This window comes from Manis javanica, chromosome 13 (assembly GCF_040802235.1).
Source record: "Manis javanica isolate MJ-LG chromosome 13, MJ_LKY, whole genome shotgun sequence".
NCBI classification, from domain to species: domain Eukaryota; kingdom Metazoa; phylum Chordata; class Mammalia; order Pholidota; family Manidae; genus Manis; species Manis javanica.
The window spans coordinates 90,273,377-90,294,736 of record NC_133168.1 but is presented as its reverse complement, the minus strand read 5'-3'; the positions used below and the strand labels follow the sequence as shown (position 1 = coordinate 90,294,736).

Sequence of the window (21,360 nt, the reverse complement as noted above, 5' to 3'; positions counted from 1 at the left end):
TTTTTTAATTGGATTATTTGCTTTTTGTTTGTTGAGGCGTGTTAGCTCTTTATATATTTTGGATGTCAACCCTTTATCGGATCTGTCATTTACGAATATATTCTCCCATACTGTAGGGTACCTTTTTTTCTATTGGTGGTGTCCATTGCTGTACAGAAGCTTTTCAGCTTGATGTAGTCCCACTTGTTCATTTTTGCTTTTGTTCATGAAGAAATCACTCATGTTTATGTCTAGGAGATTTTTGCCTATGTTTTTTTCTAAGAGTTTTATGGTTTCATGACTTACATTCAGGTCTTTGACCCATTTCGAATTTACTTTTGTGTATGGGGTTAGACAGTGATCCAGTTTCATTCTCTTACATGTAGCTGTCCAGTTTTGCCAGTACTATCTGTTGAAGAGACTGTCATTTCCCCATTGTATGTCCATGGCTCCTTTATTGTATATTAATTGACCATATATGTTTGGGTTAATGTTTGGAGTCTCTAACCTGTTCCACTGGTCTGTGGCTCTGTTCTTGTGCCAGTACCAAATTGTCTTGATTATTGTAGTAGAGATTGAAGTTGGGGAGCAAGAACCCCCCACCCCACTTTATTTTTCCTTCTCAGGATTGCTTTGGTTATTCAGGGTCTTTGGTGTTTCCATATGAATTTTTGAACTATTTGTTCCAGTTCATTGAAGAATGCTGTTGGTAATTTAATAGGGATTGCATCAAATCTGTATATTGCTTTGGGTAGGATAGCCATTTTGATTATATTAATTCTTCCTAGCCAGGAGCATGGGATGAGTTTCCATTTGTTAGTGTCCTCTTTAATTTCTCTTAAGAGTGTCTTGTAGTTTTCAGGGTGTAGGTCTTTCACTTCCTTGGTTAGGTTTATTCCTAGGTATTTTATTCGTTTTGATGCTATTGTGAATGGAATTGTTTTCCTGATTTCTCTTTCTATTAGTTCATTCTTAGTGTATAGGAAAGCCACAGATTTCTATGTGTTAATTTTGCATCCTGCAACTTTGCTGAATTCTGATATTATTTCTAGTAGTTTTGGAGTGGGGTCTTTAGGGTTTTTTATGTACAATATCACGTCATCTGCAAATAGTGATGGTTTGACTTGTTCTTTACCAATCTGGATGCCTTGTATTTCTTTGCTTTGTCTGATTGCTGTGGCTAGGACCTCCAGTACTATGTTGAATAACAGTGGGGAGAGTGGGCCTCCCTGTCTTGTTCCCGATACCAGAGGAAGAGCTTTCAGCCTCTCGCTGTCCAGTATTATGTTAGCTGTGGGCTTATCATATATGGCCTTTATTATGTTGAGATATTTGCCTTCTATACCCATTTTGTTGAGAGTTTTTATCATGAAAGGGTGTTGAATTTTGTTGAATGCTTTTTCAGTATCTATGGAGATGTTCATGCGGATTTTGTCCTTTTTGTCGATGTGGTGGATGATGTTGATGGATTTTCAAATGTTGTACCATCCTACCATCCCTGGGATGAATCCCACCAAATCATGGTGTATGATCTTTTTGATGTATTTTTGAATTCAGTTTGCTAATATTTTGTTGAGTATGTTAGAATTTTAAATGCTCTGAGAAGTCCTGCAGGAAATAAATCTCTTCACCTGTGAAAGACTCAAGGGTTCTTTACCGGTGGCTCCAATTTTTTCTTTCCCCGAACAGCCAATGATGTGTTATTCGCTGTGATAAGATGTGTTTTGCAAGGTAGACACTAGCACAGAATGTGTGAAATTCTGCCTTGCACTGAATCTTTTCATTGAGAGCATAAAGGAGCACTGGGCCATTTATCCACTGACTACACTTTGGGACCAGGTCAGCCTCAAAGCCCTTGCAGTTTCTTAGAGAAGTAAGGGAGGGAGACGAACTGGAGAGAAGGGTCCAGGGCTCAGCAGGGGCTCGGTGGGGCAGAGTCTCTTTGGCTATGAAAGGAAGTCAATACCGGTAGCAGGGTACTGCTGTGAGCTTCCGCTGGGCATGGCCCCCAAGGTGGAAGGAGCCGATGCCATGAGCACAAACCTTACAAGGCTTGCCTGGGAGTTCCGAGTTCCTAAGATTCATCACAGAAACTACAGTCTTCAAGGAAACATGCCTTAGGATCCAGGCTTTTGGAGAGAAAAAGCCATTGTGGCCACAAATACTGAGCCTGTCCTGTGTGCGGAGCACACCTCCGAGTCCTTCCCGTGTAGTCCTAGAGACATCCTGAGATGGGAGCTGCTGTGGTCTCCGTTACACAGCTGCGGAGACTGAGGCACAGAGAGGGGAATTAACTTGCCCAGGTCACAGGGCAGAGCCGAGACCAGAGCCCAAGGTCTGGCTTTGAACGTCAAGAGCCGCGGATGGCCCAGGCCCTGCCCCACCAGAGATGGACTGCGGGGCCCGTGACGAGCACAGAGGAGGACGCTGGAGATGAGCCTCCTCCTCACACCCTTATGAGAGCACCCAGCACATCGCGGGGCTCAGCCGCGATCGGTTATGGGCCAGGCTGCCTGGACGGCATCAGGGGCCCCAGAGAAGGAAAGAGAACGGACTTCCTGAAGACAGGGCAGGGGGTGGCCAGTGGGACTGCCTGGGAGGAGCAGACACGGGAGTGGGGCTGTTGGCAAGAGCAGGAAGGGAACAGGTTCCTGGAGAGGCTGCCAGGGCGCGGGCTGCAGATGCTCCCTGCAAAGTGCTCTGGGCTGCCAGGGACCTCCGTGGGGGAGACACTGCCACCCCTGGGAGTGAGCCTTCCCCTGGGGACCGCCCGCATGCCTCAGGGCCTAAGATGTGCCCCTCAAGTCCGCCCTTAGCCCTGGTCCCTCTCCCGCCCAAACACCTCCCAGGGCTCCCTATTGCCCACAGGATAAAATCCAGGCTTGGGCTCTAGGAAACCTCAGGTCAGTGTGGGGGCCTTGTGGTCAGCTACAGAGGCTCAGAGACACCGGCCCGCCCACCCCCTGACCTCCTGCAGGTCTCAGGCACCTACTGGATCTGAGATAGGCTAGGGCAGAGGTGACACCACAGTTTTATTCCTGAGCATCTGCAAACTGAGGTGCATAGGGTCAGACTGACCACAGGGGACAGGCAGAGGGGGTGGGATTGTGGTGGGGTGGGAGGGGGTGGGAAGGGGTGTCGCAGTGGTGGGGGAGGTGAGGAGTGGGGGCTTTGGGTAGGTAGGGAGGGGAGGAGGTGGTGGGCGGCAGCGGGGGGTGGGAGCGGGGACAGAAGGTGGAAGGTGAGGTTCAGTGAGGGGCACTGCTCATCGGCTCCACCCGCAGCCACAGTCCGCCCTCCGAGCGCAGGACGATCTGGGGCTGCCTGCACGGCTCCTGGTCATCAGGCAGGACACGGAAGCGCAGCAGCGTGAGCGCCAGGACCACCTTCATCTCGGCCATGGCAAACGTCTGCCCAATACAGTTCCTGCAGAGGGGAGTGCGGGCTTTGACTGTGTCCCAGAACCTTATCCCCGCCCCACTGCACATGGATGCTGGTCCAGGTTCCCCATCTCATCCAGCAGGGACAGAGAACGGGGCTTACCATGCCTGGGACCCCCACAGGGGCTCGCATAGACCCTGAATCCGACCCAGACTCCAGCCCCAAACTGGGACCAGCAAATGGGGAAAAGGGTTCTGAGCACTCCTGGGACCCATCCTCGGCCCCGCCCAGTCCTCATGCCCTGGATCCTCACCCATAACTCCTGGGGGAGGGCAGGGAAGCAGACCGGGAAGTGCCACCACTTTCCATGTCCCCCTTCCTGCCCTCACAGTCATGCTTGGGATCTCAACCCCAGAGCCCCGTCCCCACCCCATGCCCACCTCAGATGCCCACTGGTCTCACCTGGGCCCTGCAGAAAAGGGAATATATGCTAGAGGTGACCTCTTCTTGATGTTTTCTGGCTCAAAGCGAAAGGGATCATAGACCTGGGGGGAGGCCAAGAAAGGGCTGCTGGGTGGGCGTCTCCAGGACAGTCATCTTTGGAGAGGCGAAGGTGTGTAAGATGGGGGAGGTGACTTCTGATTTGCCAGGCCAGAGCCCTGTACCCTCCCCAGGGACCCCTAGGGGTGTGGACACAGAGTAGCAGGGAGTCAGTTGAGGCAGCACCTCGGGGTCTGGCCACAGGGATGGGTTGTGGTGGGTTGCAAAAATGTTGATAAAGCAGGTAACACCTGTGGGAAGGAGGGGTGAGTCAGGAAGAGGTCTTCCCTCCATGGGCCCCTCTTCCTGCCCAGGAGCCTTCCAGTCACACCCTGTGCCACTCGCCCCACCACCCCACACCTGCCAGTCCCCTGTCCTTGGGAGCACCTTTGGGGATGACTCGGCCGTCTGGGAGCACAATGTCCTGGGTACAGCAGCGGCCAATGTCTGTGACTGGGGGGTGCAGGCGCAGACTCTCTTTGATGCACATGGTCAGGAAGGGCAACTGGGACAGGTCGTCCCTAAGGAACCACCCCAACAATTACCCAGGAAGAATAAAACAGGGACCACCTCCACCAACCCTCCTCGTGTCCCATGAGATTCCCTCTCCTTAAAAGAAAGTAAACCCCAAATGGATAAATTACCTCCAAGCTCATTAGCTTTGTATATTAAACGTGCACAGCTTTTGTATGTCAGCCTACTTTAATGAAGTGGTTTTAAGAAATAAAAGAAAGAAAGAAAAACAGTATCACAGAAGTAGCAGAGAAAATTTAGCTGGGTATTTTTAGAAGCTTTCCTGGGCAAAATACACCACCAGAAGCTAACCATAAAAAAGGTTTACAAATGCACATAATAATAAAGTATTTTGATGGCAAGAAAGCAAAATCAATAGGCAAATGAGTAAGAAACAAAAGAACAGAGCCAATGTTTTACTCTTATTTATCACCATACTAGAGATGCTAGATAATGCAATTAGACAAGAGAACACATTAATGCAATTTGCAATGTGGGGGTAAACATGTCATTTTTGGCAGATGGTGATTTTATACTTAGAGAACACAAGAGAAACCACGGAAAAACTTTCATAACTATTGACGATCCAGTAAGGGGGATGAATTCTTTTTCTTTAATCCCCTTGTTTTGTGTGGTGATTTAAATTTTTAGTGCCTGAGATAGTTAGCTGGTTCAAAATGGAAAACTATAAAACACCATTCTTAGGTCTCAGTACCACTCATTTCTCTCCTTACAGTTTGCCTAGGTTTTTATTTTTCTAGATCCTTCCAGAGTTCGTTTGGTGCACCTTAAAAACTTATATAGTAGCACATGATACTCTTTGCATACTGCTCTGTGTCTTTTTCATTTATCAGTATATCAAACTCTTTATTACATATCTTCTGATTTGTAGTAAGAATAGGAAATTCCCTACTCTGGAGCTATAAAGTCATTTCCCATGGTTTCTCCTAGAATTTAAGACTCTTTTATTTTTTTTAATTCATTTGGATGCTATCTTGTTGTCAGACATGAGAAGCATGTTGAATTAGTGTTTTTTACAGGAAGCTCCTCAGTTCTTCCAAAAGTTTTTGTTAAATGACCTTTATTTTTGTTACTAATATGACACTCCATCTTTAGCATTTACTGTGTTCCTTGGACATAAAACTAATGTGCACAAACTATTAGTTTTTCTATATAGAAATAACCAGTTAGAAAAGATAATAAGAGAGATGGTGATGGTGATGATGGGGATGAGATATAAAATACCTGGATGAAGCTTAGTGAGAAATGTGAAATTTCTGTATTCCAAATGAATTTGTTAACTTCTCTCGGTCCAAATAGATGGTATGATTCACCATGGCAACAAAAGTATCACAGGGTTAATTTTACTAAATAAGCATAAGATCACTAAGAAAAAAATCTAGGGTCTATTAAATGTCTAAAGACTATTTGAATATACAAAATGAATGTCCATTCTACCCTCTGGGATACTATGTGCTAATATTATGAAGTAATCCTTTCTCCACAAGTCAGTCATATATTCAGGTCAACCAATAGGAGATATTCCATTCAAATGAAATCTACCTGATATTTTTAGGATATAGATAGATAGATAGATAGATAGATAGATAGATAGATATAGATAGATGATAGATAGATAGATAGATAGATAGATAGATAGATAGATAGATAGACAGACATAGATGATACACAGAAAGATATGGAAAAACATGACAATCAATGACTCAGGAGACAAGGGGAAGATTAAGTTTGGGAGTGGGAAAAGTTAGGGACAACCCTATAGTCCTCTTTATATGTCTTCTCTAATTCAGTGGAGAGAACAGATTTTCAATAGTTATTAAAATTATAAAATCTCAAATTCTCTTTGATTCAGCAATCGCCCTTCTGAAACACTCACATGCATAAGCATGGGACAGTGTACACAGATGTTGACTACCTCCGGTTAATCTTAGCACGAGGCTGGAATGTCTCATTCAGTGCAAAGGCTTCTCTGAATGTCTCATTTAGTGCAAAAAACTTGTTCTCATCATTGTTGTTGTACTTGAAAACTACCATTGCAAAACTCATACTTTGAGAAAGAAAAGATCTCTCTCCCATTAGGAGAGAGAGAGAGACAGAGAGAAATGTCATACATATGTGGGTATAAGAATAGACTTCTGCAAGGACACACAGGAAATCACAGAGTCGCCTCTAGGGCAAAGACTAGGAAAGAAATTCATATTTTAAATCATAAACATTTTTGCATATTTTTTTCACTAAGTGCATAATTTCATTCAAACTCATGGCGGGAAAAGCCTAACACTGTATCTCCTCCTCATAGGACCGCTGTGCTGAGCAGAGGCTTGGAGTGGACAGTAGTGCCTGCAAAGGGCCAGGCCAGCCTGACACCTCTGGCCCAGCCCCAGCCCCTTCCTGGCTCTGGCCTCAGAATCCCCTCCCCAGTCTCCATTCTGAGGCCTGTCCTCTGCAGTGTGTCCCCCGCACTAGCTTCAGAAAGATCTTCCTGGTACTAGATGTGACCTGTCCTCCACTCAAACACTCCACATAACTCCCCATTGCGCTCAGTTAAAACTGAAGCCATTACTATTGTTTTCAGAGTGTCCTTCAATCAGCCTCTGCCGCCTGCATCATATTTCCTCGCTGTGAGTCAGTCCCTCTCTCCCCCACACACCGTTCCCCCCTCTCTTGCCTTCCCTTCTTCCCTTCCTTCCTCCCTCGTCCTTCCCCACTCTTGAGACTTGTGCAGGCTGCCCTCCTGCATGCCAACTACACCCAACCATCTACTTACTGATCAGAGGTCAGGAGTTCAGCTGAGACCTGCCCCCTTGCCAGCCTCGCCTCTCTCATCTCAAGCCCACCCCTGAGCACACGGACAGGGAGTTTCCTGACCTGGGAGTATCTGACCACTTGGGACTTAGTTCCTACTTGCCCAGCTGGGATCTCCTGAAAGGCACAGGTTTAGGTCCTCCCCGGGTCCCCACGACACAGAATGGGCTGGGAAGAACTGCGGGTGGTACAGATTTGGGCAAAGGGAACGCAGTGGGACGGCGTTTGCTGAACACAGGACTGAACAGATGAAGTTGAAAGTGTCCCTGGACACGACCTGATCGATTTTAATCATTCAGTCCCACGAGTCCCGGCAATTCCAGACTGATCACAATGGAAGGACTTAGGAGGCAGGAGACCAGCAAACATCCAGAGAATGAAAATGTTCAAAATAAAAATGAGTCTTCAGAGACACAAGCGAGGAGTGGAGGGGAGGTGTGCTCACTGCCTATGTGCTAAGTGGCATCAAACGCTCTAAAGCACTGTCATCAATTCTCTCAGCAGCCCGGGTCTTACTGTCCACAAAGCCAACAAACGTTCCCACAACAGCCAGGTTGAGTACCAGACCCTGTCTCTGGGCTCTGCTCATACTCCCACTGAGCAATATGAGGAATCCACAAAAACATCTTGCCCCTTCCCCATCTGGGCAGCAGAGCCACCGACGGGTTCAGGAACAGGCCACGGCCGCCTGCACTCACCATGCCATCTCCTTAGGCTCACGGTCCCTCAGGAGCTCTTGCACCTCCTGGCGGCAGCGCTCCTGGTACTCGGGGTGCTTCGCAAGGTTGTACAGGATCCAGGAGAGGCCACTGGCCGTGGTGTCATGGCCTGAGAGGCAGGCAGACAGGCTTGGGCCTCTGGGCTGCTTCAGCACCAGAAAGTGGACAGCGTCCTCACATTAAGGCCCTCAGGGAACAAGGGGAGGATGTGGAGGGATGGTGGTGCGGCCAGGGCGCACTGCTGAGTCCCTGGGATGGAGACACCCTGCCCCCTCTGTAGTCCCACACTGGGACCCTCACCTGCAAACATAAAGGTGTCAGCTTCAGCTCGGATGTCCTCGTCTGACAATTCCTTCCCATCTTCATCCTGGACAGAAAACACAGCCCCGCACCCCAAACTAAACCACAGACGTGAGGGCTCCTGAGACAATGTGTGAAGCTCCGTACTCCGTCCAGAAGCCCAGGCCCACCCTGTACTCCTAGACCCCCGTTGGTCACTATCACAAGGGCCCCCCACAGGCGAGCTCCTTGGGTCCTTGCCTCCTGTTTTGTCCCTGGTGAGGGGAATCGATGATCTATGAACATTTTCCTCCTTCTACATGAAGAGAGCTTTCTGGGAAAAAATCACTGGAAACGCGGGTTGTGAGGTGGTTGAACGGCAGTTTGCCTGGGAAGTTAGAGATTGAGCAGCGCTCCTCAGCCACTTGCTCACATTCCAGGATGGTAAATCCAGATTCCGTATCTCCCCTGGAATAAACCTACACAGTATACAGACATTGCCCTCTCCCTGAACAGGATTATTTTATACTACAGAAAAATCTTTCTCGCTCTCATGCGGTAGAAGGGACAGAGGTGTCAGCTGTCCTACATGAGTCCCAAGATTCATAACAGAGCTCCCTCTCCTGTGATGCAAGCATGGCTGCATGTACAGGTAAGAGCATCATGCAGCCTCAGAGGAATGGGAGCCGGAGCTGTGAGCCCATTGACTTCTTGACTTCAGGTCCCAGAGAAGCCCACCTTGGAGAGCAGGAGCACATCAATGAAGTCCAATGTCTTGGCCTTAGCCTTGGCCTGGAGGAACTCATCAGCGCCCTCACTGGGGAGGGTGCGGCGCCGCTCCTGGATGACGGCGTCTGTGAAGTTGTGCACCAGGCGGCAGGCCCTGCGGAAGCGCTGTCCGTCAGGGCTGAGGTAGTACAGGAAGTCCGTGTGCAGGAAAATCTGTTGGTTCCGTTTTGATACAAGGGCGCTGAGCTCCACAATGGCGGCAATATATTCACTAGGCTTCCTGCAGGGTGAGGGCATGAGGGGAGGCGACAGCTTAGCTCCCCTGAAGACTGAAGCGCAGGTCCCACCAGAAGATGGCAGCTGCCCCCCACCAGAAAACCGAGCATCCAGGCACAGCTGGCCCCCGCACATACGCGGTGCAGATGATCCAGGGACAGGACGCCCCGACTTTCTTATCTCCTTACATCCCATCTGTGTGAGCTGCTTCCCTGCCCCAGGCTCCAGAGCACAGCTGAGGCGTCATGCCTCTCTCCTCTCTCTCCTCCCCAGTATCTGCCCCTCTCCTTCCCAAAACTGTCCATATGCACAAGTTCATCCGCTCCCAATTGGTCACTGGGTCCATTGTTATCAATTTCCCCCTCCCTCAATATTCTTGGGTCCAATTTCAGTACCACCCACTGTCCACATGACAACTGGTCTTCCCTAGAGCCAGATGTCCAAGCTCAGCTTTGACCATGACCCTCACCTGCTCACACCCTCCATGCCTTCCTGGGAACCTCAGGTCACAGCTCCTGCCCTTTGCCTGGCTTTTCAATGTCCTTGAGATCTGGCTATTCCTCCTCCTCCAACCTCATTCCAAGGCTCTCCTCACTGTTGCACATCCTGCACTCATTCCATCCTCCTGGCCTTTATCAAACATTTCTACCTACACACATTCTCTGTCCTTTATCAAAAGGACCACACCTTCCCTGTCCTCTCCTCGGCCTTCACTGTGCAGCCCTGGTCCACCTCCTCCAGGGTATCCCTCCCAATTGCCCGTCAGTCTTCCCTCCCCACCTACTGCCTTGGGTCCCTGGCTCATGTGCCCAGACCCCCGGCAAGCACTCACTCCTGGCAATTGCTGTCAAAACTGAAGACGCATTTCTGCAGACTGTCCAGGGTCATGAGGCTGATGTGCTCAAACATGTCCAGACGGGAGCTGCCCTCAGAGATGAGGCGGTTCCACTTGGCCTGGACAGAGGAAAGGCAGAGCTGCGGCTGAGAGCTGCCTCTCCGGAGCTTCCCCGCACCCCAACCGCCAAGAGGGACAGCCCCACACCCAGCCTCCTGGCCCCAGGCACCCATCGCCAGGGGGGACCGGCCTTCGGTGGGATCGAAGCCATTCCTCTTAGGTCACGAAGACCCCCTGGTTCCAAGTCAGGAGACCTGGGTTCAAGTCCTGGCTCTGCCTCCTACACTCTGAGTGCCCTGGGCAACTCACTGCCCTCCTCTGGGGTCCACCTGTCAAATGTTCAGTAACAATTATGATGACCTGCTTTGGTGCTGGACAAACCAGATTAGAAGCCCATCCCGGAATTACTAGCTCACTTGCAGCTGTGAGAACTTGGGCCAGCTTCCTAATCTCTGTGAGGCTCAATTTCATCCTCTGTAATGCAGATAAAATAATCTCCACCACATAAGGTTGTGAAAATCAACTCAGACTCCATATGTCATGGAAGTGGCACATAGTTTCTGACATATAGTAAGTTCTCAGTTACAGTGTGTTTCCCCATCTTTCTGTTATTAAGTGATTAGGAAAGAGACCCTCTGTTGGGACCCCTGCCTTCTTACCAGAAGTGCCAAAAAAGGGAAGCCCAGATGTCCTTGCCCTGGGCTATTTCTCAGAGCTCTGTTTGTTAGTCAGCAATAACTACTCTGCAATATTCATCATTATCATCAACTGTGTCCCAGGATTCGGTGAGAGAAATATGGAAACTAACACCATAAAACCACCTACTGTGTGCCAGGGACATGACTCCATGAGCTCATCTTGACCACCGTGCAAAGTAAGGAACGATATTCCCATTTTACATCTGAGGAAACGAAGCTCAGAAAGAATGCCAGTGGCCCCACGACCACCCAGAAGAGCCATCACTACACAGAAGATGTCTCGGAGCCCCTGTTCCTAAAAGAAGCCAGCTTTGACTCTGGGTCCAAAAGACTCACATGCATGACATTCACGCTGTCATTGAAAATCTTAATGTAAGGCTTCAGGATGTTGAAGTGGAAGGTGGGTGTCAGCAGGCGGCGGTGTCTACTCCACTTGTCCCCACCACTCAGCAGGAGCCCGTCCCCTGTAGAGGCAGCCGTGGGGAGTGGGCAAGGGCAGCTCCTTCCTAGGCCCCAAGCTGCCCCCAATCCCCCTCACCCACAGCACTCACCCAGCCAGGGCCTCAGGAAATCATAGAAGAACTTGTCCTTGGGTGCGATGGTGGCTGACATGAGAGATAAACCATCGGGGTCCATGGAGGGGGAGGGGAGGGACTCTGGCAGGTCTGGAGGTGCCCAGCCAGGGGTTGGCATCCCGCCCCTCCACGCCCAGCACAGCAAAAATGGGGCCAAGTGCAGAGGAAACAGGAAGGAGGGGGAGGCAAGACAGGGTGCAGACCAGGCTTCAGCACAGAGCAGAGCAAAGGCAGAGCCCGCAGACACACCCTCCAGGCTCGGACACACCCTCGCGTGGCACAGCATGCCCAGCGCCACCTGACATGGCTCCTACGTGGTCCAACACGTCGTAAACCCCCGAGCTCAGCCCAGCACTCAACAAACACCTTAATGGGGGCCAGGACACTGTGTCTGCCCCAGCCCTTTACAAAATTCTGGGACATCTGACATGGCCCCGACATAGGTTAACATGTCCTGACATGACACAACATGCATGACACACTCTGACATGGTGCAATAAGCTCAGTCGTGGACCCAAAAACGATCTGACATGACTGTGGCATGTCCCACAGATGGGCTCCAGACAGGACTTAACCACAATCCCATTAATATCACAGACGTTGACTGGATGTGACCCAGCCGTACCCTAAGACCTGCCTTACACAAGATTCACATAAGGTCTCAGGCATTTCCTGGAGGGACCCTGGATCCCACGTCTCAGACAGACACCAAACGTGGCCCAGATGTGACTTAAATGGCAACTCAGACAAAGCCAGACAGACACCAACATGCCTCTAAGACATTATTGTGGCCACAGCTGGGCCTCAGACATGCCTGAGGCATCTCTGCTGGATCCCACGTGTAAGCATATGCCAGGTGTACCCGGTATAACATATACCAATGTAACCAGGACACAGGTGGAAACATAAACATGACCAGACATGGTCATGCAGCACACATCATGCAAACTGCCCACGTGTGAGCAGATGTGACCAGAAGTCCGGCAGATGGGGGTCCAGGGGAGACAGAGGCCCGGCATCTTTGCCACAGCCCATCCTGTACCCACCAGGTCACCTACGCAGCTGCAGGCAGCACAGAGACCTCAGCAGCAGTCAAGTTCTACCTCGTAGGTTGTCTACCAGGGGCAAAGGGCACAGGCTTGATGCAGGTCGGGTGCAAGATGCGGATGACCGCATACCAGGGCCCCACCCACCAGCAACACAAATCCCCATAAGTGCTCGACAGGCCCTGTGTGTACAGGAGACCTTCCTCTGAGCTCCCAATCTGGAGAGGAACAAAGGGAAGCCAATTCAGATCCTTCTAGTCGACAAGAGAGGAGGACCTGCAGGGCAGACACACAGACCTGAGCCCTGTGACTCCCCTGCAGCCGCTCAGCCTCCCCTGGAATCCCTCCCCAGATCCTTGACATGACACATAGGGGGCACTTGCTGACAGGAATGGAAAGGGTGCTTCCCCGTTTGGATCCCACACACCAGGTCCACCTTCTTTCTCCTCCGACCCCATTTATCCAGATAAGGAAACGAAGGCTCCGAACAATAATGTCACTTGTCCACAGCGTCCTGGACAGTAAGTTGCATCTCTGAGACATGAGCCCAGGGCTCTCTGAATCCAGGGCCTACATTCTCAGCCCCTGAATGGCTCTGGGACCCAGAACAACAGCTCTGAGAACCCTACACCCCTCATGAAGGGACAGTCAGAGTCACAGTGAAGAGTGATTGGGTGAGAATTAGGCACACAAATAAAATTGCACCTTCAGACTGTGCCTGGACTGCTGGGAATGAGCTCACTTTTCCAAGGGGTTGAGCTCCTGGGACTTATCTTTGCCAGCATGAGTGCAGCCATCACAAAGAAAAACACAACCCAAAATGATGACAGCTTCCTGAGGACATTGTTTGAGACCTGAATCTAGCCATGCCTGAAGACAACCCTCCCCAGACATTACAGTCAATAGGTTTCCCTGTGCTCAGACCATACAGTGCTGAGTTATCACCACTCACAAGGGAAAGAGACCTTGGGAACCAGGGACCCCTCGGGACCTTCCAGAGTCACCCAGCTATTTGGTGTCAGGGCCCAGGCCCCTGACAAATGTTGCCCATTCCCCTGCTCAGCCTGGTTGTCTGGGGGTGGGAGGGCAGAGGACAAGGGAAGGGAGCCAGGCTAGGGTGGGGTCTCTTCTGGGAGATTCCTGTAGCCTGGAGGAGAAGGACAATGATCTTGGGGGAATGAGCCATAGCATTGGCTAGAAGGATCCATCCCATCAGAGGTGGATGTCACAGAAATAGCACCACGGACACTCCATCAGCAGCAGCCCTCATTGCTCGGCGCCTGGGCGCCAGTTTCTATCGATGCCTATTGCATCACTCTGACCTCTGCTTTAAAAACTTTAACGTGTAATTCCAGACCATTTTCCAGGAACTCCTCCACCAGGAAGTCTTCCAGCCTGTCCTCAACCCACCTCAATCAAGGACAGTTTCTCGGATGGAAGCCTGTTGGGTGTCCATGGTGCCTAGGACACCAGGGCCAAGGGCAGATGGCAGAGGAAGGAGGAAATGGTGAGATGGGGGCTGGTGACTACAGGAAGGAAAGAGGAAGATGGACAGAAGAGGGGAGGAGGGGCTCGGGTCCTGCAGAGGTGGCACAGAGGCTGCAGTGTGGGGGGGCTCGATGCCCTGGAATGTGCCAGGGGCCCACCCCACAAGCTCTGCATTGGTACCTGTGGCATTGCTGATTGTCCGGATCATGTTGGGATGGCAGAAGACCACAAGGGGGATGGTGGGCCCCAGCCAGATCTTAAACCCCTCGGAGTAGGTGGCCACCTGCTCAACAATGAACTTCAAGCCTTGTTCATCAGAGGGAACCTGCAGGCAGGACCAGGGCTGTGACCTCCCCTGATGGAGCCTTGGCATGTTCCCCTGCAGCCCCGGGGGACAGTGTTTCCGGATCTGCACAGAGGGAGGAATCTCTGCTTCCCCTGCACCTTCCCTTCAGGGAGGGAGGGCCTGGGAGGTCTCTCCATGTCCCAGGGTGCCACCCAGGACACAGGGAGGAGGTGAGCTCTCTGCCCCCAGAGGCTGGCCTTGGGGTGGCTCCGGCCGCAAGGGGAGATGCCCGTGGGGGAGGCTGTGGGCAGCAGGATGGCCTCGGGACTTGTCCCTGGGGCTGGCTCCCACATTCTCTCATGTTGTGACAGGTGCACATGGCCTCTGGTTCTTCACACAGTGGAGGGTGTGCAGACCTGAGCCGGCAGCCCCTCCCCTGCGAGCCCCAGGGGAGCCACAAGCTCTGCCTGCCAATCAGACGGGCGGCCCCCACCTATGGGCCCCTTCCACAGGCCCGCCTCCGGCAGAGCGTGCCCTGCCCATCATCTGTCCAACTATCTATCGAATATCCATCTATCATCTCTCCTGAGCCTATGGACTTGCCTGTCAGACATGCCATTTATACTGAAGAATCTGAGGCCATGTGCCCCAAAGGTGAAGGACAGCAGGTGGCCTGCTGGTGAGGTGGCCTCTCCAGTCTCCAGACATGTCCCATGGGAGCCTGACAACTACCCCGAGGTGCTCCAGACACATGAACATATGTCATTTTCACATTTAGGATCCCTTCCATGTTCCCCAGGATCCTATGTTGAGAATTCAAGGCCCACAAAAAGCATGATCCAGAGAGGGAGAGTGACTCAGTGGAGGTCACACAGCAAAGTGGCTGGAGGAGGGGAGAGTGACCAAGACCAGCTCCCATGGCCAAGACCTCGGAGTAGCAGGCAGACCTACAGTACTGGAACATTCCCGCTGCCCCCAGGGCTCACTGGGAACATTCCAAGACCCAGAATCTCAGGCGACCCTCACAGTGTGCTCAGGAATGTCCCTGGTCTGAACTCTGCCATGATGAGCAGTAAAATCACAGAAAGTCCTTCCCCAGACTGGGCAGAAAAGGAAAGCTGTGCTCACTCCTCAGGGGCCCTGGGGGAGCGGAGCAGCTGGACCAGCATCCTTTCAGCTGTGTCCCAGGGAGGGGATGGCAAGTTCACCATCTAGGACATCAGCCTTCTGAGGGCCTGCAGGATGCCAGCCCTGTGCTGGGCACCATAGTGCCTGCTCCCAGACCTGTCTAGTAGGAGAGATGGATAATAAGAAATTTGACGATTAACTGCTTAATTAAGCATGAGCAGGGCCAAGTCAAAGGTCAAAGTGCAGGTGGGAGGTAGAACCCTTCTGAAAAGTGAAGTGAGTGGCCAATTTATCTGTTGTGCAGCGGACCAAATGGGACATTTTATGGGGTAAGAGTCAGATAAGAAGACGGTGTCCTGGCAGCAGAGGGTGCGGAGAGCAGCGCCCCAGGGGTGGGCATGGGGCTCAATAGCTGCAGCCCAGAGTGAGCAGACAAAAGGAATCGGGCCAGGCTGGGAGCAGCCCCTGGACAGCGCCCCTGAGAAGGCCCAGGCCAGCCAGGAGACAGGGAACCCAAGGCGATCTGCCTCCATTCAGCCCCTCGGGAACCCCGCAGAGGTGCACTGATGTGGGGCAGGCAGGCAGGAAGTGGGTCCAAAGCAGGCTGGGGGTCGGGGGGCCAAGGATGCAGGGATGGCCTGGGGTGGCAGAGCAGGAGGATGGATGAGGAAGCAGGGGCTCCCCTCAGCCTCCCTGGCTTCTCCTCTCCCAGACCCCAGCCCCACCCGGGGCCCATTCCTGACTCCCCCAGAAGCCCATCCACCTGATGCCCAGACCGTTCCTGCGTCCAAACTCACCAGGCCCAGGTGGCCCCAGAACCAGTTCCGCCTTGGGGGCTCTGGGAAACAGCGGAGGCGGCTGCAGGTGTCATGGAAGGTGCAGGCCCAGGCCAGGAGGCGGGCCAGCAGCCAGGAGGCCCCGACCAGCAGCAGGAGCAGCCACGGGGAGGCTGCCGCTGTGTGGAGTCCCAGCCAGGAGAGGCTCAGCTGCGGCATCCTGGGGGGTACACGGGATAGAGGGGGAGCCCCTGAGGCCGAGGAAGGGGGCGGGGATGGAGAGCTGGGAGGAGAGACAGGGCAGCTCCCAGGAGGGGGAGAGGGCCAAGGGTCTGAGGGGCAGGGTGGGTGAGGGTGGGCGATGGGGTCGGGAGGGCTCAGGGCTCAGAGGGAAAGAGCAGAGATGTGAAAGGACGCCATGGAAGTTCGCCAGAGGCTTCAGCAACAAGCAAACCCCACCCCAGGGCCCCCTCTGCTTGGGCAGCTGCCCTCCCCACCCTGACCCAGACCCTCAGCCCCTCCAGCCCCAGCGGGCACCTTCCTTGCACCTGGGTGTCCTCCTCCGAAGCCCTTGCCTCCCCTCCTGCCGGCAGAGCAGGTTGCAGCCCAAACCCTGCAGTGGGTGAGGCAGCACGTGGGCGGGGCAGCCCATCCCTTAATCCCGTTGGCGCCCCGCACTGGCGGGCAGAGCCCCCTCGGGCCCAGAGAGGGCGCAGCTGTGGGTCACGTGGTGTTGGCACGGGATCCTCTGCACTCCGCAGCCTCCATGTGGGGGTGTGGCGCTTTGGGGTACGGACAGAGACGCCCCTGGAACCTGAATTTACAGCCACCCCTGCCCTTTCGGGCCAAGGTGAGGCAGATAAAAGCACGAAGGTTCAGGAGCCATGTGCACAGAGCAGGGACCACCCTTGTCCCCAAACCTCCCCCGGGCTCCGTCTCGCCGGGCCAGGAGGGTCTCACGCACCTCCTCGCAGAGACCCTCCTCGCAGGGCGGAATCAGCAACTCAGAGCCGGGACCCTCTGGCCTCTGGGCGCACAGCCGGGCAGCGCTTCCAGCCTTGCCTCCCAGCAGCCCAGGCCCCGGGTGGACACGGGGAGGCTGAGAGCGGGAGCAACACAACCAGCCTGGCGGAGGTGACCCGCCTCAGATTCAGGGACAAGGGCCCGGGTGAAGGGGAAACCGGGGGCCTGGGGGGACGGTGAGCCCTCGCAGGGGGTCCCGACAGGGGGGGCGGAGCTGGGAGGCCCAGGGAGCAGTGCTGCCCCACCTGCTCTGACAAGGGCTGTGCCGGCGTCTCTGGGCTCATCTTCCCAGCTGCGACATGGATGTCAGAGGGGGTCGTTGCAGCAGGCAGAGGAAGGTTCCAGAAGAAGGTGGGAAGGATCAGGAGCCCCAGAGCACACGGAATAAAGGGAAGGGGCTGGCAGCTCGTCGTTGTGCTGCCGGGTGCCAGCGCTCCTCATGGAGCAAACCTACTCTGCACGGGGTGCTCTGTGGAAGTGTGCCCACGGTGTGCCAGGTTCCCCAAATAAAGCACACCTACTATGTGTTAGGTGCTCTATGCAAAGAAAACCTACTCCATGCAAAGTACTTTACATAAAGCAAGCCTACTGTGTGCCAAGTTATCTACACAAAGTGTACCTACTGTGTGCTGGGTTCTCTACAGGAAGCATGTCCACTGTTTGCCGGGTATTAAACGTTCCCTCTGTGAGTCAGGTACTCTATATAAAGCATGCCTACTAGATGTTGGGTGCTCTATATCACGTGTGACTGTTGTGAATTGTTCATTTCTCTTCACATTCTTAAACTTAAAAACACATGAATGGACAAGAGGAGCATGAATAGCTTCCTGCTTTAGGGCACTGACTCATAGCTAAGAGATTAGGGTTCAGATACTGGTTCTGCCACTTCCTGGCTGTGTAAACTTTGTAAATTGACCTCTGTAAGCTTCCACCTGCAAATAAACAGATGAATAATAATACCAGCTACCTTGTGATGTGCTGCATGTAAAGTGCTGGCACTTAGTAAGTGCTCAATACATGCTAGATAATGTTTCATCACTCAGCAGGGACCTGAGCCCACCAACTAATTCCTCACCCTACCCCATGCGCAGAGAGCTTACCCATTCATTCATCCATCCAATGCTCATTGAGCACTTTCTGTGTTCCAGGGAATTTGAGTGCAGAGAGAGTGAGATGAAGCCCCTGCCCTGGTGTTTGTCTCATAGTGAGGAGAAAATAATTCAAAGGAACATGAATAAATGAATCAAAGAGTTACATATCTATATTAGTGCCTCAAAGCAAATAGAAAGCATATCGTGATTTTAAAATACTGTTTTCTAGACATTGAACTAAATGCCTCCCACGTGTATGAGAATGTTACACCATGAAACTGTATCAGTAACTATCTGAAATTTGGATCATTCATGAGAAAAAGAGTTTTTTCATGATTAAAGGCCCCCAAAGAGAAAATGGCCCACCCCGGGGAGGAAGGGAGGCTTCAAACAGAGACGAGGCACATGGTATGAGTGGGGAGATGACTCCCCGTTTGGCTGTAGAAGGCATGACAGCCTCCTAAGGTCCTTTCCATCTGGTGGAGACTACTTCAATTGTCAGGGACAGATCTGTAAATTTTAGACAGAAAACAAAACAGGAATCCATTAAGTACTGTTCTAGTAAATGCAGGGATTTGGGATCCTGTCCTCAAATCTCTATTGCTTTGTAATTTCCAATTTTCATGTGTGATTTTATTTCATTCTCCCTTTATGCAGACAAGTCTCATTCTCAACCACGTCATTATCCATCTGCCAAAATCCATAGATTACACAACACCAAGAGTGAATCTAATGTGAAGTGTGGAGTTTGGGTAATAATGTATCCATGTACATTCATCATTTATAACAAAGTACCACTCTGATGGGAGATGTCGATAGGGAGGCTGTGCTTGGGTAGGAGCAGGAGACACTGGGGGTGGGGAGCTGCTGGCCAGTCTGCAGGGCTCTTCCCAGTTGCTGGATTTAGAGAAACCTTACTTGGAGAGGTTAGGGCTTTAGTATGCTCTGCTGTCTTTTCTCTCTGTTCATCAGAGAGCTGGCGCAACCCAGGGCTTGATTTACTGATTGTGCATGGGTGCAGCCCACCTACACCACATGTCCCAAAGGAGATTCTTTAACTAATTTTCTGTCCACTCCTATTAGTCCCATGGTTTAAATTTAAGCTTATAATTTCTACAGAGGCCTCCTTGGAAGCATGATTCTGTACCAAGCTTCCCCTCAGATCCACATTCAAATCCAAGCTCCTCTTACAGGCTTGGAGACCTGGGTCTCCATTGCCATGTCACTGGGGGTCTAGTGCATAATATACACTCAGGAAATTCTCATCACCTTGCGTTAGCATCCTTATTTGCAAAGCAGTCCATACTTGGGGCCTTTTTCAAGATGCTCAGCCATGTTCAAATTTTAAATGCTCTGAGAAGTCCTGCAGAAAAATGTCTGTTCACCTGTGCCAAACTCAAGGGTTCTAAACTTGTAACTGCAGCTCCATTTTTTTCTTTCCCAGAAGAGTCACTGATGTGTTGTTTGCTGTGATGTGTTTTACAGGGCCCACCCTACCACAGAACATGTGAAATTCCTCCTTGCACTGAATCTTTTCATGGAGAGCATATAGAGTCACTGGGCCATTTATTCACTGTCTATGCTCTGGGGCCAGGTCAGCCTCAAAAGCCATTGCAGCTTCTTACCAATGAAACTTGATATTTTAAACCTTAGTAAACAGTCCGCACAATTAAGTAAACAAGATCATTTCAGATGACAATAAGAGCTGTAAGGGAAATAAAGGGCGTAGTGGGATAGAAATGAACTGGGGTCGGGTAGTACTTCAGGAGTGAAGGAATAACTCTGAGGAAGTGATGTTTCAGCTGAGCCTTGAATGATGAGCATCAGTCACAGAAGAGCTGAGCACGGAGCACCCCACACAGGGACCAGCATGTGCAAAGGCCCTGAGTGGAGAAGGACCGGGTGGATTGGGGAGCAGATGGGAGGCCAGAGCGACCGGGTACAGCGAGGGGGAGACAAGCTGGAGAGAAGGGTCCAGGGCTCAGCAGGGGCTCGGTGGGGCAGAGTCCCTTCGGCTATGAAAGGAAGTCAATACCGGTAGCAGGGTACTGCTGTGAGCTTCCGCTGGGCATGGCCCCCAAGGTGGAAGCAGCCGACGCCATGAGCACAAACCTTACAAGGCTTGCTGGGAGTTCTGAGTTCCTAAGATTCATCACAGAAACTACAGTCTTCAAGGAAACATGCCTTAGGAGCCAGGCTTTTGGAGAGAAAAAGCCATTGCAGCCACAAATATTGAGCCTGTCCTCTGTGCGGAGCACACCTCCAAGTCCTTCTCGTGCAGTCCTAGAGACATCCTGAGATGGGAGCTGCTGTGGTCTCCGTTACACAGCTGCGGAGACTGAGGCACAGAGAGGGGAATTAACTTGCCCAGGTCACAGGGCAGAGCCGAGACCAGAGCCCAAGGTCTGGCTTTGAACGTCAAGAGCCGCGGATGGCCCTGGCCCTGCCCCACCAGAGATGGACCGCAGGGCCCGTGACGAGCACAGGGGAGGACGCTGGAGATGAGCCTCCTCCTCACACCCTTGTGGGAGCACCCAGCACATCGCGGGGCTCAGCCGGGATCGGTTATGGGCCAGGCTGCCTGGACGGTCTCAGGGGCCCCAGAGAAGGAAAGAGAACGGGCTTCCTGAAGACAGGGCAGGGGGTGGTCAGCGGGACTGCCTGGGAGGAGCAGACACGGGAGTGGGGCTGTTGGCAAGAGCGGGAAGGAAACAGGTTCCTGGAGAGGCTGCCAGGGCGTGGGCTGCAGACGCTCCCTGCAAAGTGCTCTGGGCTGCCAGGGGCCTCCGTGGGGGAGGCACTAGCAGCGCCAAGAATCAGTCTACCACAGAGGGAGCTCCTCTTTGACTCTGAGCCTCAAAGGTGCCTCTTAAGCACATCCTTAAGCCTGGTTGCTCTCATGCTCAAACACCTCCCATGGCTCTTTACTGTCCACAGAAAAAAATCCACACTTGGGCTCTGGGCGACCTCTCAATCATTATGGCGGCCTTGCGGTCAGCGGCGGAGGGAGTCAGGCTCTTGTGCTCAGAGTCACCAGCCCGCCCACCACCTGACCAGCACACAGGTCCATGTGCACCGTTGACTGTAGAATAGGCTAGGAAAGAGGTGACAG

At 52.2% G+C, this 21,360-nt stretch overlaps 1 protein-coding gene across 3 annotated transcripts; it reads right to left on the bottom strand.

The window, feature by feature from the left end:
• Positions 1-2,992: 2,992 nt before the first annotated feature.
• LOC140845612 (cytochrome P450 4F2-like) lies at positions 2,993-16,739 on the bottom strand. 3 transcript variants are annotated; one of them, XM_073220220.1, is made up of 13 exons: positions 16,683-16,739; positions 16,156-16,354; positions 14,125-14,269; positions 11,387-11,440; positions 11,172-11,299; positions 10,075-10,196; positions 8,976-9,246; positions 8,259-8,325; positions 7,938-8,067; positions 4,288-4,421; positions 4,087-4,151; positions 3,823-3,905; positions 2,993-3,405 (listed from the first exon to the last, which is right to left on the bottom strand). In XM_073220220.1, the coding sequence occupies exons 2-13, from the start codon at positions 16,351-16,353 to the stop codon at positions 3,228-3,230; spliced, it is 1,575 nt and encodes a 524-aa protein (XP_073076321.1). In that variant the 5' UTR covers position 16,354; positions 16,683-16,739; the 3' UTR covers positions 2,993-3,227. The 3 variants fall into 3 exon arrangements, 2 of the variants coding, with proteins under 2 accessions (XP_073076321.1, XP_073076320.1); XM_073220219.1 differs by having other exon boundaries at positions 16,672-16,736; XR_012124462.1 differs by lacking the exon at positions 4,288-4,421 and having other exon boundaries at positions 3,257-3,405; positions 16,672-16,736.
• Positions 16,740-21,360: the final 4,621 nt, after the last annotated feature.

Bases quoted from the DNA above. Each gene is read 5' to 3' on its own strand.
- LOC140845612 (XM_073220220.1), bottom strand. From the start codon at position 16,353: ATGCCGCAGCTGAGCCTCTCCTGGCTGGGACTCCACACAGCGGCAGCC. The intron at 10,197-11,171 runs GTGAGTCTTTTG...TCCTCTGTCCAG, and splicing joins ACAGCGTGAATGTCATGCAT to GCCAAGTGGAACCGCCTCAT. The intron at 4,152-4,287 runs GTGCTCCCAAGG...TCCTTCCCACAG, and splicing joins CGGCCGAGTCATCCCCAAAG to GTGTTACCTGCTTTATCAAC.